The sequence below is a fragment of the Calonectris borealis genome, chromosome 37, assembly GCF_964195595.1.
Source record: "Calonectris borealis chromosome 37, bCalBor7.hap1.2, whole genome shotgun sequence".
NCBI classification, from domain to species: domain Eukaryota; kingdom Metazoa; phylum Chordata; class Aves; order Procellariiformes; family Procellariidae; genus Calonectris; species Calonectris borealis.
In genome coordinates, this window is record NC_134348.1 from 477,717 (window position 1) to 490,817 (window position 13,101).

The 13,101-nt window shown below is 72.5% G+C and overlaps 1 protein-coding gene and 1 long non-coding RNA gene across 2 annotated transcripts in view; one reads left to right on the plus strand and one right to left on the minus strand.

Annotated features, from left to right (window-relative positions):
• Positions 1–12,440, minus strand: part of LOC142074541 (uncharacterized) — a 14,835-nt gene extending 2,395 nt beyond the window's left edge. The window contains exon 1 of the long non-coding RNA XR_012670629.1: positions 12,307–12,440. This is a non-coding gene — a long non-coding RNA (uncharacterized LOC142074541). The remainder of the gene's footprint in view (positions 1–12,306) is intronic.
• Positions 138–11,819, plus strand: LOC142074531 (uncharacterized). Its single transcript, XM_075135219.1, is given in 21 exon segments — positions 138–142; positions 539–596; positions 1,003–1,098; positions 1,452–1,505; positions 2,147–2,328; positions 2,984–3,126; positions 3,388–3,464; positions 3,536–3,640; positions 4,219–4,372; positions 5,222–5,259; positions 5,341–6,149; positions 6,246–6,888; positions 7,093–7,096; positions 7,099–7,175; positions 7,631–7,679; positions 7,770–7,810; positions 9,256–9,376; positions 10,553–10,652; positions 10,750–10,823; positions 11,461–11,575; positions 11,664–11,819. Coding segments are annotated over 21 exon segments (3,033 nt in total). The 3' UTR covers positions 11,752–11,819.
• Positions 12,441–13,101: the final 661 nt, after the last annotated feature.

Sequence of the window (13,101 nt, forward strand, 5' to 3'; positions counted from 1 at the left end):
TATAGGGGCTGCACTGGAGTCGGTATAGGTGCGCAATGCAGTCAGTATAGGGGCTGCACTGAGGTCAGTATAAGGGTGCAATGGGGTCTGTATAGGGGCTGCTATAGGGGCTGCACTGGAGTCGATATAGGTGCGCAATGCAGTCAGTATAGGGGTGCAATGGGGTCTGTATAGGGGCTGCTATAGGGGCTGCGAAGGGGTCAGTATAGGGGCTTCTATAGGGGCTGCCATAGGGTTCCTGTAGAGTTCCTATAGGCATGTCATAGAGCTTCTATAGGGCTCCTATAGAGTTCCTATAGGGGCTGCCCGGGGCCGTTACGGGGCCGTGGGCGGGTGCCGCTGCCGTTATCTGGGGGGCGGCCCCACGGCCCCACCCTGCGCCCACGGGGCAGGAGGAGCCGCCCCACGCCCCTCCGTGGGGCCGGAGGGGTCTCCCGTGGGGCCGGGGGGGTCCTGGGGGGCTGGGGGGGGCCCGCCGTGGGGCTGGGGGGGCCGTGGGGCCACCCCCCCGTGCCTGACCCCCCCACGCCCCCCCCAGGCAGCCCGACAAACTCACCGTGGTCTGGACCAGGCGCAACCGGCGCGTCTGCTCCAAGGTGTGGGGGGGGTCCCCGTGGGGCTGGGGGGGTCCCCGTGGGGCTGGGGGGTCCCGTGGGGCTGGGTGGGAGGGGGCGTCGAGCTGGGAGGGGGGCCCCGTGGGGCTGGGAGGGTCCATGGGGCTGGGTGGGAGGGGGCGTGGGGCTGGGGGGAGTCGCGTGGGGCTGGATGGGAGGGGGCGTGGGGCTGGGGGGGCGTCCCGTGGGGCTGGGGGGGGTTCCCGTGGGGGTGAGTGGGAGGGAGTGTGGAGCTGGGGGGGTCCCTGTGGGATCCATGGGGTTGGGGCTTCCATGGGGATCCATGGGGCTGGGGGATTTTGGGGGGGTTGGGGGGGGTCCATGGGGGGCCGTGGGGTAGGGGGGGGGGTCCACGGGGGGCCGTGGGGGGGGCTGACGGGGGGTGCAGCCCCACAGCTGGCAGCCCGGCATCGAGAACCCGTACCGGGGGATGGTCGTCTGGGTGGTCCCCGAGAGCATCGAGGTCGTCGTCACCCTCTACCGGGTGCGTCCCCTCCCACGGGGTCCCCATTAGTGTCCCCCCCTGCACGTATCCCCTCCCACGGGGTCCCCATTAGTGTCCCCCCCCCCCGGGGTCCCCACTCGCGTCCCCCCTTGCATGTGTCCCCTCCCACGGGCGTCCCCACTGGTGTCCCCTCCCGCAGGGTCCCCACTCGTGTCCCACCCCCCCCACATGTCCCCTCCCACGGGGGTCCCCACTTGTGTCCTCCCCTTGCACGTGTCCCCTCCCATGGGGGACCCCACTCATGTCCCCTCCCATGGGGGTCCCCACTCGTGTCCCCCCCTCGCACGTGCGGTGTCCCCTCCCACGCCCTGGTGACCCCCCCGTCCCCCCAGGACCCCCACGCCGCCACCTACGATGACAAGGAGTGGACCTTCCTCATCGAGAACGTGAGGGGGGGGCGCCCGGGGTGGGGGGGTGGCCCTGGGTGCCGGGGTCCCCCCATGGGTCCCGATGGGGGGGATGGGGCGGGTCCCCCTGGGGGTACGGGGGTCAGTATGGGGGTCCCCCGGGGTGTGGGGGGTCCCCTGCGGCCGTGGGGGTCCCTGGGGTGATGGGGGTCCCCTGGGGACATGGGGGTGCTGCTGGGGGTCCCCCGGGTGATGGGGGTCCCCTGGGGTGTTGGGGGTCCCTGGGGGAACAGGGGTCCCACTGGGGGGTCCCCTGGGGTGATGGGGGTCCCCTGGGTGATGGGTGTCCCTGGGGGGACAGGGGTGCTGCTGGTGGTCCCCTGGGGAGATGGGGGTCCCCAGGGTGATGGGGGTGCTGCTGGGGGTCCCCGGGGTAATGGGGGGTCCCCTGGGGCATGGGGGTGCTCCTGGGGGTCCCCGGGGTGATGGGGGTCCCTTGGGGGGATGGGGGTGCTGCTGGGGGTCCCCAAGGTGATGGGGGTCCCTGGGGGTCAGGGGTGCTGCTGGGGGGGTCCCCAGGGGGGATGGGGGTCCCCTGGGGGTGATGGGGGTCCCCGGGGAGCTGGGGGGTCCCCGGGGTCCACGGTGGCTGACCCCCACCCCCCCCCCCGTCCCCCCAGGAGTCGCGGGGGCGGCGCTCGGTGGTGGCGGGGGCCCCGCTGGACCTGGGGCGCTTGGCGGGCCCCACGCCGGGGGGGGGGGACCCCCCTGTCCCTGTCCTGCGTCCCCGCTCGCGCAAGGTGGCGGCCGCCAGCCTCCGCCTGCGCCTCAGCGCCAGCGTCCTGCACGAGGGGCACCCCACGTGAGTGGGGGGACACGGGGGGGCTGGGGGACACGGGGGGTTGGAGGGACATTGGGGGCTTGGGGACGTGGAGAGGCTGGGGGTGCTGGGGACATTGGGGGGGACGTTGGGGTCTTGGGGACATTGGGGACTTTGGGGGGGCATTGGGGACACTGAGGGGGATGTTGGGGTCTTGGGGACATTATGGAGGTCTTGGGGACGTTGGGGACTTTGGGACATTGGGGACTTTGGGGGGGCATTGGGGTCTTGGGGACATGGAGGGGTTGGGGGACATTGGGGGTCTTGGGGACATTAAGTGTTTGATGGGGACCTTGGGGACATCGGGGGGACAGAGGGATGTGGAGGGTTTGGGGGTCTTGGGGACACTGGGGGTGTTGGGGACAGTGAGGGGGTACTGGGGGTGCTGGGACAGGTGATGTCGGGGGGATGTGGGGACATGGGGGACCCGTTGGGGACATCGGAGGGGACAAGGCGGGGACGTTGGAGGGGACACTGGGGGGATGTTGGGGACCCATTGGGGAGGTTGGAGGGGACACTGGGGGACGTTGGGGACAAAGGGGGGACGTTGGGGACCAGGGACGTGGGGGACCCATTGGGGACGTTGGAGGGGACACCGGGGGCCGCTGGGGCCGCTTGGGGACACGTGTGTCCCCAGGGAGGAGGACATGCAGAGCGTGGCCAGCCTGCTGAGCCGCCCGGGGGAGGTGGCCGACCTGGGGGACTTCGAGAGTGACCCCGAGGAGGAGGAGGAGGGAGCGGGGGGGCCGCGGCGGGGGGGCACCCCCCCTGCCCCCCGAGGTGGGTCCCTGCTGTGTCCCCAACCCCCCCCTTTGTCCCCAACCCCCCCTCTGTCCCCAACCCCCCCCCGCTCTGTCCCCAGCACCCCCCCATTTGTCCCCAAACCCCGCCCATTTGTCCCCAAACCACCCCCCTTTGTCCCCAATCCCCCCCTTTGTCCCCAACCCCCCCTGCTGTCCCCAAAGTCCCCAGGGCCCCCCCCAATTCCATGGAGGTGTTGGGGGGGGGTGTCCAGCCCTGACCCCCCCCCCGGTGCCCCAGACCCCCCCCGGGAGCTGCAGGCGCTGGCAGAGGAGGAGGAGGAGGAGGAAGAGCCGGGGGGGGCCCCCCCGGCACAGGTGAGTCTTTGGGGGGGGGGGGAGCGGGACCCCCCAACCCTCCCCGGTCCCCCAACCTTCCTCTCCCCCAGCCCCCCCCGCGGAGGAGGGCGACCGCGGAGGCTCCCCCCCAGGAACACAGGGGGGACCCCCCCAACCCTGGGGGGGACCCGGACCCCCCCCCAGAAATAACTACGGTAAGTGTGGACCCCCCCATGGGGGGGGCAGGGGGGCGTGTCTGGGGTCACCCTGGGGGGCTTGGGGACCCCCTGCATGGGTGGGGGGGGTCCCATATGGGCTGGGGGGGGCACTCAGGGACCCCGTGCCTGGTTGGTGGGGTCCCATATGGTCTGGGGGGGGCTTTGGGACCCCGTGCCTTGGGGGGGGGGGGTCCTATATGGGCTGGGGAGGGTGTCTCAGGACCCCGTCCATGGGTGGGGGGGTCCCGTATGGGCTTTGGGGACCCCGTGCATGGGCAGGGAAGTCCCGTATGGTCTGGGGGGGCTTTGGGGACCCCGTGCATGGGTGGGGGGTCTGGTATGGGCTGGGAGGGGGTTCTCAGGACCCCGTACATGGGTGCGGGGGTCCCGTATGGGCTTTGGGGACCCCGTGTATGGGCGGGGGGGTCCCGTATGGTCTGGGGGGGGGGCTTTGGGGACCCCGTGCCTGGGCGGGGGGGTCCCGTATGGTCTGGGGGGGTGTCTCAGGACCCCGTGCCTGGGCGGGGGGTCCCCCGGGGGTGTTTGCGGGCGGGGGGTGCTGACCCCGCCGCCAGCCCCCCCCCGGGGGCAGCGGGGCGCTGCTGGCCTGGTGCCAGGCGGCCACGGCCGGGTACCGCGGCGTCCGCGTCACCAACTTCAGCACCTCCTGGCGCAGCGGCCTCGCCTTCTGCGCCCTTCCTGCACCGCCACCGCCCCCGCCTGCTGTGAGCGACCGGGGGGGGGCGGGGGGGGCGGGGGGGGGACCGGGGGGGGACCCTGGGGACCTGGGGGGGGGACCCTGGGGGGGGGACCGGGGGGGACCTGGGGGGGGACCCTGGGGACACGGGGGGGGGGCCCTGGGGGGGACGGGGGGGGACCGGGGGGGGACCTGGGGGGGACCCTGGGGACACGGGGGGGGGGGCCCTGGGGGGGACGGGGGGGGACCGGGGGGGTACCTGGGGACATGGGGGGGGGGACCCTGGGGGGGGACCGGGGGGGGACCCTGGGGGGGGGACCTGGGGGGGGACCTGGGGACATGGTGGGGGGTACCCTGGGCAGGGGACCTGGGGACATGGGGGGGGACCGGGGGGGGGGGACCCTGGGAGGGGGACCTGGGGGGGGGGGACCTGGGGACATGGTGGGGGGGACATGGTGGGGGACATGGGGGGGTCCTGGGGACATGGTGGGGGACTGGGGGGGGACCCTGGGGGGGGACCCTGGGAGGGGACCTGGGGACATGGATGGCGACCTTGGAGATGTGGGGACATGCTGGGGGCACCCGGGGGGGGGGAACATGGGGACCTGGGGGGGGGACCCTGGGGACCTGGGGGGGGGACGTGGGATGAGGCACCCTGGGGATGTGGGGACATGCTGGGGACACCTGGAGGGGGACATGGGAACCTGGGGGGGGACCCTGGGGACCTTGGGGGGGACCCTGGGGACATGGGATGGGGCACCCTGGGGACGTGGGTGGCCGCCTGAGGACGTGGGGGGGGGGGGGTGTCACCCTGGGGACCCCCAGGGACACCTGAAGGGACCAAGGGCCCCCCCCGTCCTCCCCCCTCCAGTGACTACGAGCTTTGGACCCCCTCGACATCAGGGGCAACAACAAACTGGTGAGTTGGGGGGGGGATGTCCCTTTGGGGGGGTGCCCAGACACTGGGGTCCCCCCCCCCAACCCTGTCACCCCCCCCCAGGCCTTCGACGCCTTCTCGGCGCTGGGGGTCCCGCGGCTGCTGGATCCGGCCGATATGGTGCTGCCGCCGGCGCCGGATAAATTGGGGGTGATGACCTACCTCAGCCAGGTGCGGGCCCGCCTGCAGCCCCCCCCGCGCCCCCCCCCCGGCCCCGGCCAGCGGGGGGCACCCCCAGACCCCCAGTTTGCCACCACGGATGATGGGGGACCCCCATGGAGAACCCCAGACCCCCAGCTTGGCACTGGCCAGGGGGGCCCCCCCCCGGACCTCCAGCTCAGCACTGTTGATGGGGGGCCCCCCCGGGCCCCCCCGGACCCCCAGCTCGGCACTGCTAATGGGGGGCCCCCCCGGACCCCCCCGGACCCCCAGCTCAGCACTGTCAAGGGGGGGGCCCCCCCAGACCCCCAGCTCAGCACTGTCAAGGGGGGGCTCCCCTCAGACCCCCAGCTCAGCACCGCTAATGGGGGGCCCCCCCGGACCCCCCCAGACCTCCAGCTCGGCACTGCTAATGGGGGGCCCCCCGGACCTCCTCGGGCTGCCAGCTCGGCACTGCTAATGGGGGGCCCGCCCGGGCCCCCCCAGACCCCCAGCTCGGCACCGTCGAGATGGGGGCCCCCTCAGACCCCCATATTGGCACTGCTGATGATGGGGGACCCCCATGGACACCCCCAAACCTCCAGCTTGGCACTGGCCAGGGTGGCCCCCCCCCGGACCCCCAGCTTGACACCACTAATGGGGGGCCCCCCCGGACCCTTGCAGACCCCCAGCTTGGCACCATTGAGGGGGGGGTCCCTCAGACCCCCAGCTTGGCTCCATTGAGGGGGGCCCCCATGGACACCCCCCAACCCACAGCTTGGTACTGGCCAGGGGGGGTCCCCCTGGACCCCCCCGGACCCCCAGCTCAGCATCATTGAGGGGGGGCCCTCCTCGGACCCCCAGCTTGGCTCCATTGAGGGGGGCCACCGCTTGGACCCCCAACTCAGCACCACCAATGAGGGCCCCCCCTCGGACCCCCAGCTCGGCTCCATTGAGGGGGGCCCCCCACAGACCCCCCCGGACCCCCAGCTCGGCTCCATTGAGGGGGGCCCCCCCTCGGACCCCCAGCTCGGCTCCATTGAGGGGGGGCCCCTCCAGACCCCCCCGGACCCCCGGCTCGGCACCATCGAGGGGGGGTCCCCCTCGGATCCCCAGCTCAGCACCATTGATGGGGGGTCCCCCCGGGCCCCCCCGGACCCCAAGCTTGCCTCCATCGAGTTGGGGCCCCCCCGGACCCCCCCGGACCCCCAGCTCAGTATCATTGAGGGGGGACCCCCCTCAGAGCCCCAGCTTGGCTCCATTGAGGGGGGCCCCCTCTTGGACCCCCAACTCAGCACCACCGATGGGGGCCCCCCCCCGGACCCCCAGCTCGGCTCCATTGAGGGGGGGCCCCCACAGACCCCCCCGGACCTCCAGCTCGGCTCCATTGAGGGGGGGCCCCCACAGACCCCCCCGGACCCCCAGCTCGGCTCCATTGAGGGGGGGCCCTCCTCGGACCCCCAGCTTGGCGCTGTCGAGGGGGGGCCCCCCCGGACCCCCCCAGCGTCTGGGGGGGGCAGCGGGGCTGCGGCTGGGGGGGCTGCAGGAGCAGCAGCAAAGGACGCTGGGCCTGGGCCCCCCCCGGGGACGCTGCTGCCCCCCCCCCGCCCGCACCGCCCGGCTGGGGGAGGGGGCCAGCCCCCCCCGGGGACCCCCCCCGGCCCCGCGCCCCCCCCCCCCGCACCAAGACCCTCGCCCACCTGCGCGACGCCGACCTCCTGCGGAGACGGCGCTCGGGGCGACGCGGGGACCCCCCCACGGTGAGACCCCCCCCGGGGAGAGCCCCCCGGACCCCCCCCCGGAGGTCCCCGGGCACCTTGTTATTGTAGGGTCTGCCCTAATGTGGGGAGGGGGGGGGTGTTGTTATTGTAGGGTCTGCCTTAATGCTGGGGGCGGGGTTGTTATTGTAGGGTCTGCCTTAATGTGGAAGGGGGTTTGTTATTGTAGGGTCTGCCTTAATGCTGAGGGCGGGGCTGTTATTGTAGGGTCTGCCTTAATGTGGAGGGCGGGGCTGCTATTGTAGGGTCTGCCTTAATGTGGAGGAGGGGATTGTTATTGTAGGGTCTCCCTTAATGCTGGGGGCGGGGCTGTTATTGTAGGGTCTGCCTTAATGCTGGGGGGGCGGGGCTGTTATTGTAGGGTCTACCCTAATGCTACCCCCTATTATTACCCGGCCCCCCAGTGTGGGGGTCCCTGACGCCCCCTCTCTCCCCAGGGTGACGTCGGGGCCCCCCCCGCGGCCCCCCCGGCCCAGCCCCCCTCCGGTGAGCGTGGGGGCGGGGGGGGACAGGGGACAAGGGGGGGTGACGGCCGTGGGGTCACCCCCTTGTCCCCTCCCCGGCCCCCCCGTGCAGACCCCCCAAAAGAGCCCGGCCCCCCAGAGGAGGAGACGCCGGTAAGGGGACACGGGGGGGACACGGGGGGACAGGGGTGGGGGGGACATGGGGGGCATGGGGACACGGGGGGGACACGGGGGGACAGGACTGGGGTGGGGACATGGGAGGGGAGGGACAGCAGGGGGACAGGAGGGACACAGGGGTGGGGTGGGGACATGGGGGGGGACACAGGGGGCACGGGGACATGGCAGGGACAGGGGGGACAGGGGACGAGGTGGGGACACGGAGGGGTGGGGACACGGGACAAGGCGGGATGGGGACACGCAGGATGGGACGGGGACGGGGTGGGGTGGGGGGGACACCGGGGACGTGTCCACGGCGGGTTGGTGGCAGCGGCTGCGGGGCCATCGGGGGGATGCTGGGGCTGTGGGGACAGTGGGGACAGTGGGGACATGTCATATCCCACTGGTGGCAGCGGCTGCGGGGTCGTGGGGACAGTGGGGACATGTCCTGTCCCACCGGTGGCAGCGGCTGCGGGGCCATGGGGACAGTGGGGACAGTGGGGACAGTGGGGACATGTCCTGTCCCACCGGTGGCAGTGGCTGCGGGGCCCTGGGGACGGTGGGGACAGGGGGGACAGTGGGGACATGTCCTGTCCCACCGGTGGCAGCGGCTGCGGGGCCGTGGGGACGGTGGGGACGGTGGGGACAGTGGGGACATGTCCTGTCCCACCGGTGGCAGTGGCTGCGGGGCCATGGGGACAGTGGGGACAGCAGGGACATGTCCTGTCCCACCGGTGGCAGCGGCTGCGGGGCCGTGGAGACGGTGGGGACAGTGGGGACAGTGGGGACATGTCCTGTCCCACCGGTGGCAGCGGCTGCGGGGCCGTGGGGACGGTGGGGACAGTGGGGACAGTGGGGACATGTCCTGTCCCACCGGTGGCAGTGGCTGCGGGGCTGTGGGGACGGTGGGGACAGTGGGGACAGTGGGGACATGTCCTGTCCCACCGGTGGCAGTGGCTGCGGGGCTGTGGGGACGGTGGGGACAGTGGGGACAGTGGGGACATGTCCTGTCCCACCGGTGGCAGCGGCTGCGGGGCCGTGGGGACGGTGGGGACGGTGGGGACAGTGGGGACATGTCCTGTCCCACCGGTGGCAGTGGCTGCGGGGCCATGGGGACAGTGGGGACAGCAGGGACATGTCCTGTCCCACCGGTGGCAGCGGCTGCGGGGCCGTGGGGACGGTGGGGACAGGGGGGACAGTGGGGACATGTCCTGTCCCACCGGTGGCAGCGGCTGCGGGGCCGTGGGGATGGTGGGGACAGTGGGGACAGTGGGGACATGTCCTGTCCCACCGGTGGCAGCGGCTGCGGGGCCCTGGGGACGGTGGGGACGGTGGGGACAAGGGGGACATGTCCTGTCCCACCGGTGGCAGCGGCTGCGGGGCCGTGGGGACGGTGGGGACGGTGGGGACAGTGGGGACATGTCCTGTCCCACCGGTGGCAGCGGCTGCGTGACACCAGCCAGTTCGTGCTGGCGGAGCTGGCGGCGCTGGAGCGGGAGCAGGCGGGGGTGGACGCCCGGGCTGTCACCCTGGAGCGGGAGCTGCGCGGCCTCATGCAGTCGGGTACGGGGACACGGGGACCCCCCGGGGACACGGGGACCCCCCCGGGGACGAGGGGACACGGGGACCGCCCCAGGGACATGGGAACCTCACTGGGGACATGGGGACAGGGACACAGGCACTCCACTGGTGTCCCCAAGCCCCCTCCCCATGTCCCCCACCAGGTGCCATCCCCATGTCCCCACGTCCCCGCACCGTGTCCCCCTCCCCATGCCCCCACACCATGTCCCCAGTGGGGTCCCTGTGTCCCATTGTCCCCAGTGGGGTCCCCATGCCTCCATGTCCCCAGTGGGGTTCCCATGTCCCCAATGGGGTCCCCGTGTCCCCTTGTCCCCAGCGGGGTCCCCATGTCCCTGGTGGGGTCCCCGTGTCCCTGTCCCCATGTCCCCAGTGAGGTCCCCATGTCTCCACGTCCCCGTGTCGTCCCCATGTCGTTCCCGTGTCCCCTCCATGTCCCCGTGTCCTCCATGTCCTCCATGTCCCCCCATATCCTCCATGTCCCCATTTCCCCATGTCCCCGTGTCCCCTCCATGTCCCCGTGTCCCCCCCCATGTCCCCGTGTCCTCCCCGTGTCCTCTCCATGTCCCCGTGTCCCCTCCATGTCCCCATGTCCCCCTGTGTCCTCCACGTCTCCGTGCCCCCTCCACGTCCCCGTGTCCCCTTCATGTCCCCATGTCCCCCTGTGTCCTCCATGTCCCCGTGTCCCCTCCACGTCCCCGTGTCCCCTTCATGTCCTCCACGTCTCCGTGCCCCCTCCACGTCCCCGTGTCCCCTTCATGTCCTCCACGTCCTCGTGTCCCCTCCACGTCCCCATGTCCCCCCGTGCCCCCTCCACGTCCCCGTGTCCCCTCCATGTCCCTGTGTCCCCCCCATGTCCTCCATGTCCCCGTGTCCCCTCCACGTCCCCGTGTCCCCTTCATGTCCTCCACGTCCCTGTGTCCTCTCCATGTCCCCATGTCCCCTCCATGTCCCTGTGTCCCCCCCATGTCCTCCACGTCCCCGTGTCCCCTCCACGTCCCCATGTCCCCCGTGTCCCCTCCACGTCCCCATGTCCCCCCGTGCCCCCTCCACGTCCCCGTGTCCCCTCCATGTCCCTGTGTCCCCCCCACGTCCCCGTGTCCCCCCGTGTCCCCTCCACATCCCTGTGTCCCCTCCACGTCCCCGTGTCCCTGTCCCCAGGCGCTGACCCCCCCCGGGAGGAGCAGCTGATCCAGGAATGGTTCTCGCTGGTCAACCAGAAGAACGCGCTGCTGCGGCGGCAGGACCAGCTCCAGCTGCTGTGAGGGGACACGGGGGGACCTGGGGGGGTCCCTGTCCCCCCCCCAACCCGGGGGTCACAGCCCTGGTGACGTCCCCGTGTGTCCCCCCCCCCGCAGGGCGGAGGAGCAGGACCTGGAGCGTCGCTTCGAGCTGCTGAGCCGGGAGCTGCGGGCGATGCTGGCCATGGAGGGTGGGTGGGGGGACACGGGGGGACAGGGGGACACGGGGGGACGGGGGGGACGGGACCCCTGGGCTGGGGACACATTGGGGCTGGGGACCCCCTGGGCTGGGGACAACTGGGCTTTGGGGACCCTCTTGGGCTCAGGAACCCCTGGCTTTGGGGACAGGCTGGCTTTGGGGACCCCCTGCTTTGGGGACAGGCTGGCTTTGGGGACCCCCTGGGTGTGGGATCCCCTGCTTTGGGGACCCCCTGGGCTGGGGACAACTGGGCTTTTGGGACCCTCCTGGGCTCAGGGACCCCCTGGTCTGGGGACAGCCTGGTTTTGGGGACCCCCTGCTTTGGGGACAGGCTGGCCTTGGGGACCCCCCTGGTCTGGGGACAACTGGGCTTTGGGCACCCCCTGGTTTTGGGCACCCCCTGGCTTTGGGGACCCCCTGGATGTGGGGACCCCTTGCTTTGGGGACAGCTGGGCTTTGGGGACCCCTGGTTTTGGGCACCCCCTGGTTTGGGGACAGCTGGGCTTTGGGGACCCCCCCAGGTTTGGGGCAGCCTGATTTTGGGGACCCCCCTGGGCTTTGGGGGCCTCCCCCAGAGTTTTGGGGTCCCCCCCTTAACCCCCCCCTCTTCCCCCTTGTGTCCCCCCCAGACTGGCTGAAGTCCTCAGCCCAGCGCCAGCGGGAGCAGCTGCTACTGGAGGAACTGGTGTCACTGGTGAACCAGCGGGACCAGCTGATGCGGGACCTGGACTGGCGCGAGCGGACGTGAGCGGGGTCCGGGGGGGGGGGCGGTTTTGGGGGGGGTCCCGGGGGGGGCCCGGGGTGCGGCCCCCCCCTCACCCCCTCCCCGCAGGGCGCAGGAGGAGGACGCCCGCCTGGAGCGCGGCCTCGACCAGCGGCGCCGCAGATTCGCCCGCAGGGAGACCTGCCGCATCGCCTGAGGGCCCCCGGGACCCCCGGAGCCACCCAGGGCCCCCGGGACCCCCGGAGTCACCCAGGGACCCCCGGGACCCCCGGAGTCACCCAGGGCCCCCGGGACCCCCGGAGCCACCCAGGGACCCCCAGGACCCCCGGAGCCACCCAGGGCCCCCGGGACCCCCGGAGCCAACCAGGGCCCCCCGGGACCCCCGGAGCCACCCAGGGACCCCCGGGACCCCCGGAGCCACCCAGGGCCCCCGGGACCCCTGGAGCCAACCAGGGCCCCCCAGGACCCCCGGAGTCACCCAGGGACCGCCGGGACCCCCGGAGTCACCCAGGGCCCCCCGGGACCCCCGGAGTCACCCAGGGCCCCCGGGACCCCCAGAGCCAACCAGGGCCCCCCGGGACCCCCGGAGTCACCCAGGGCCCCCAGGACCCCCGGAGTCACCCAGGGACCCCCAGGACCCCCGGAGCCAACCAGGGCCCCCCGGGACCCTCGGAGCCACCCAGGACCCCCTGCGGCCCCTGGGACCCCCCCCCCAGGACCCCTGCACCCACCTGGGACCCCAGGGACCCACTCTGGGACTCCTGCACCCACCCAGGACCCCCTGGGACCCCCTCCGGGACCCCCCGGGGACCCCCAAAGCCACCCAGGACCCCCGGGGGCCCCCCCGAGACCCTCCCGGTCCCCCGGCGGCCGCTGGCACCCGGCAGCAATAAAGATTTTATGTGTGGACACGGATGGGTGCTGGGGCTATAGGGGATGGGTGCTATAGGGGATGGGGGCAGCTATAGGGGGTGGGGGCCTAGAGGGGATGGGGGGGCTATAGGGGATGGGGGGGCTATAGGGGGTGGGGGCTATAGGGGATTGGGGGGGCAGCTATAGGGGATGGGGATGGCTATAGGGGATGGGGGGGCAATGGGGGGCTATAGGGGATGGGGGGCTATAGGGGATGGGGGCTATAGGGGGTGGGGATGGCTATAGGGGATGGGGGCACAGCTATAGGGGATGGGGATGGCTATAGGGGCTGGGGGGGCTATGGGGAATAGGGAGGCTGTAGGGAATGGGGGAGCTATAGGGGATGGGGGTGCAGCTATAGGGGATGAGGGAATAGGCTATAGGGGCTGGGGGGGCAGCTATAGGGGCTGGGGGGGCAGCTATAGGAGCTAGGGGGGCTGTAGGGAGCGGGGACTGGGCTCTCCGGCTATAGGGTCCGTCCCCCCCCCGCAGGCTGAGGCCGGGGGCTGCCGAGGCCGAAGGCTTTATTGTTGGGGGGGGGTGGGGGGGTCCCCCCCTCCCGGGGGGGCTCCAGTGTCACGGGGGGGGGGAACGTCACAGCTTCGGTTTCACAGTTAGTGGGGGGGGGGGGGAG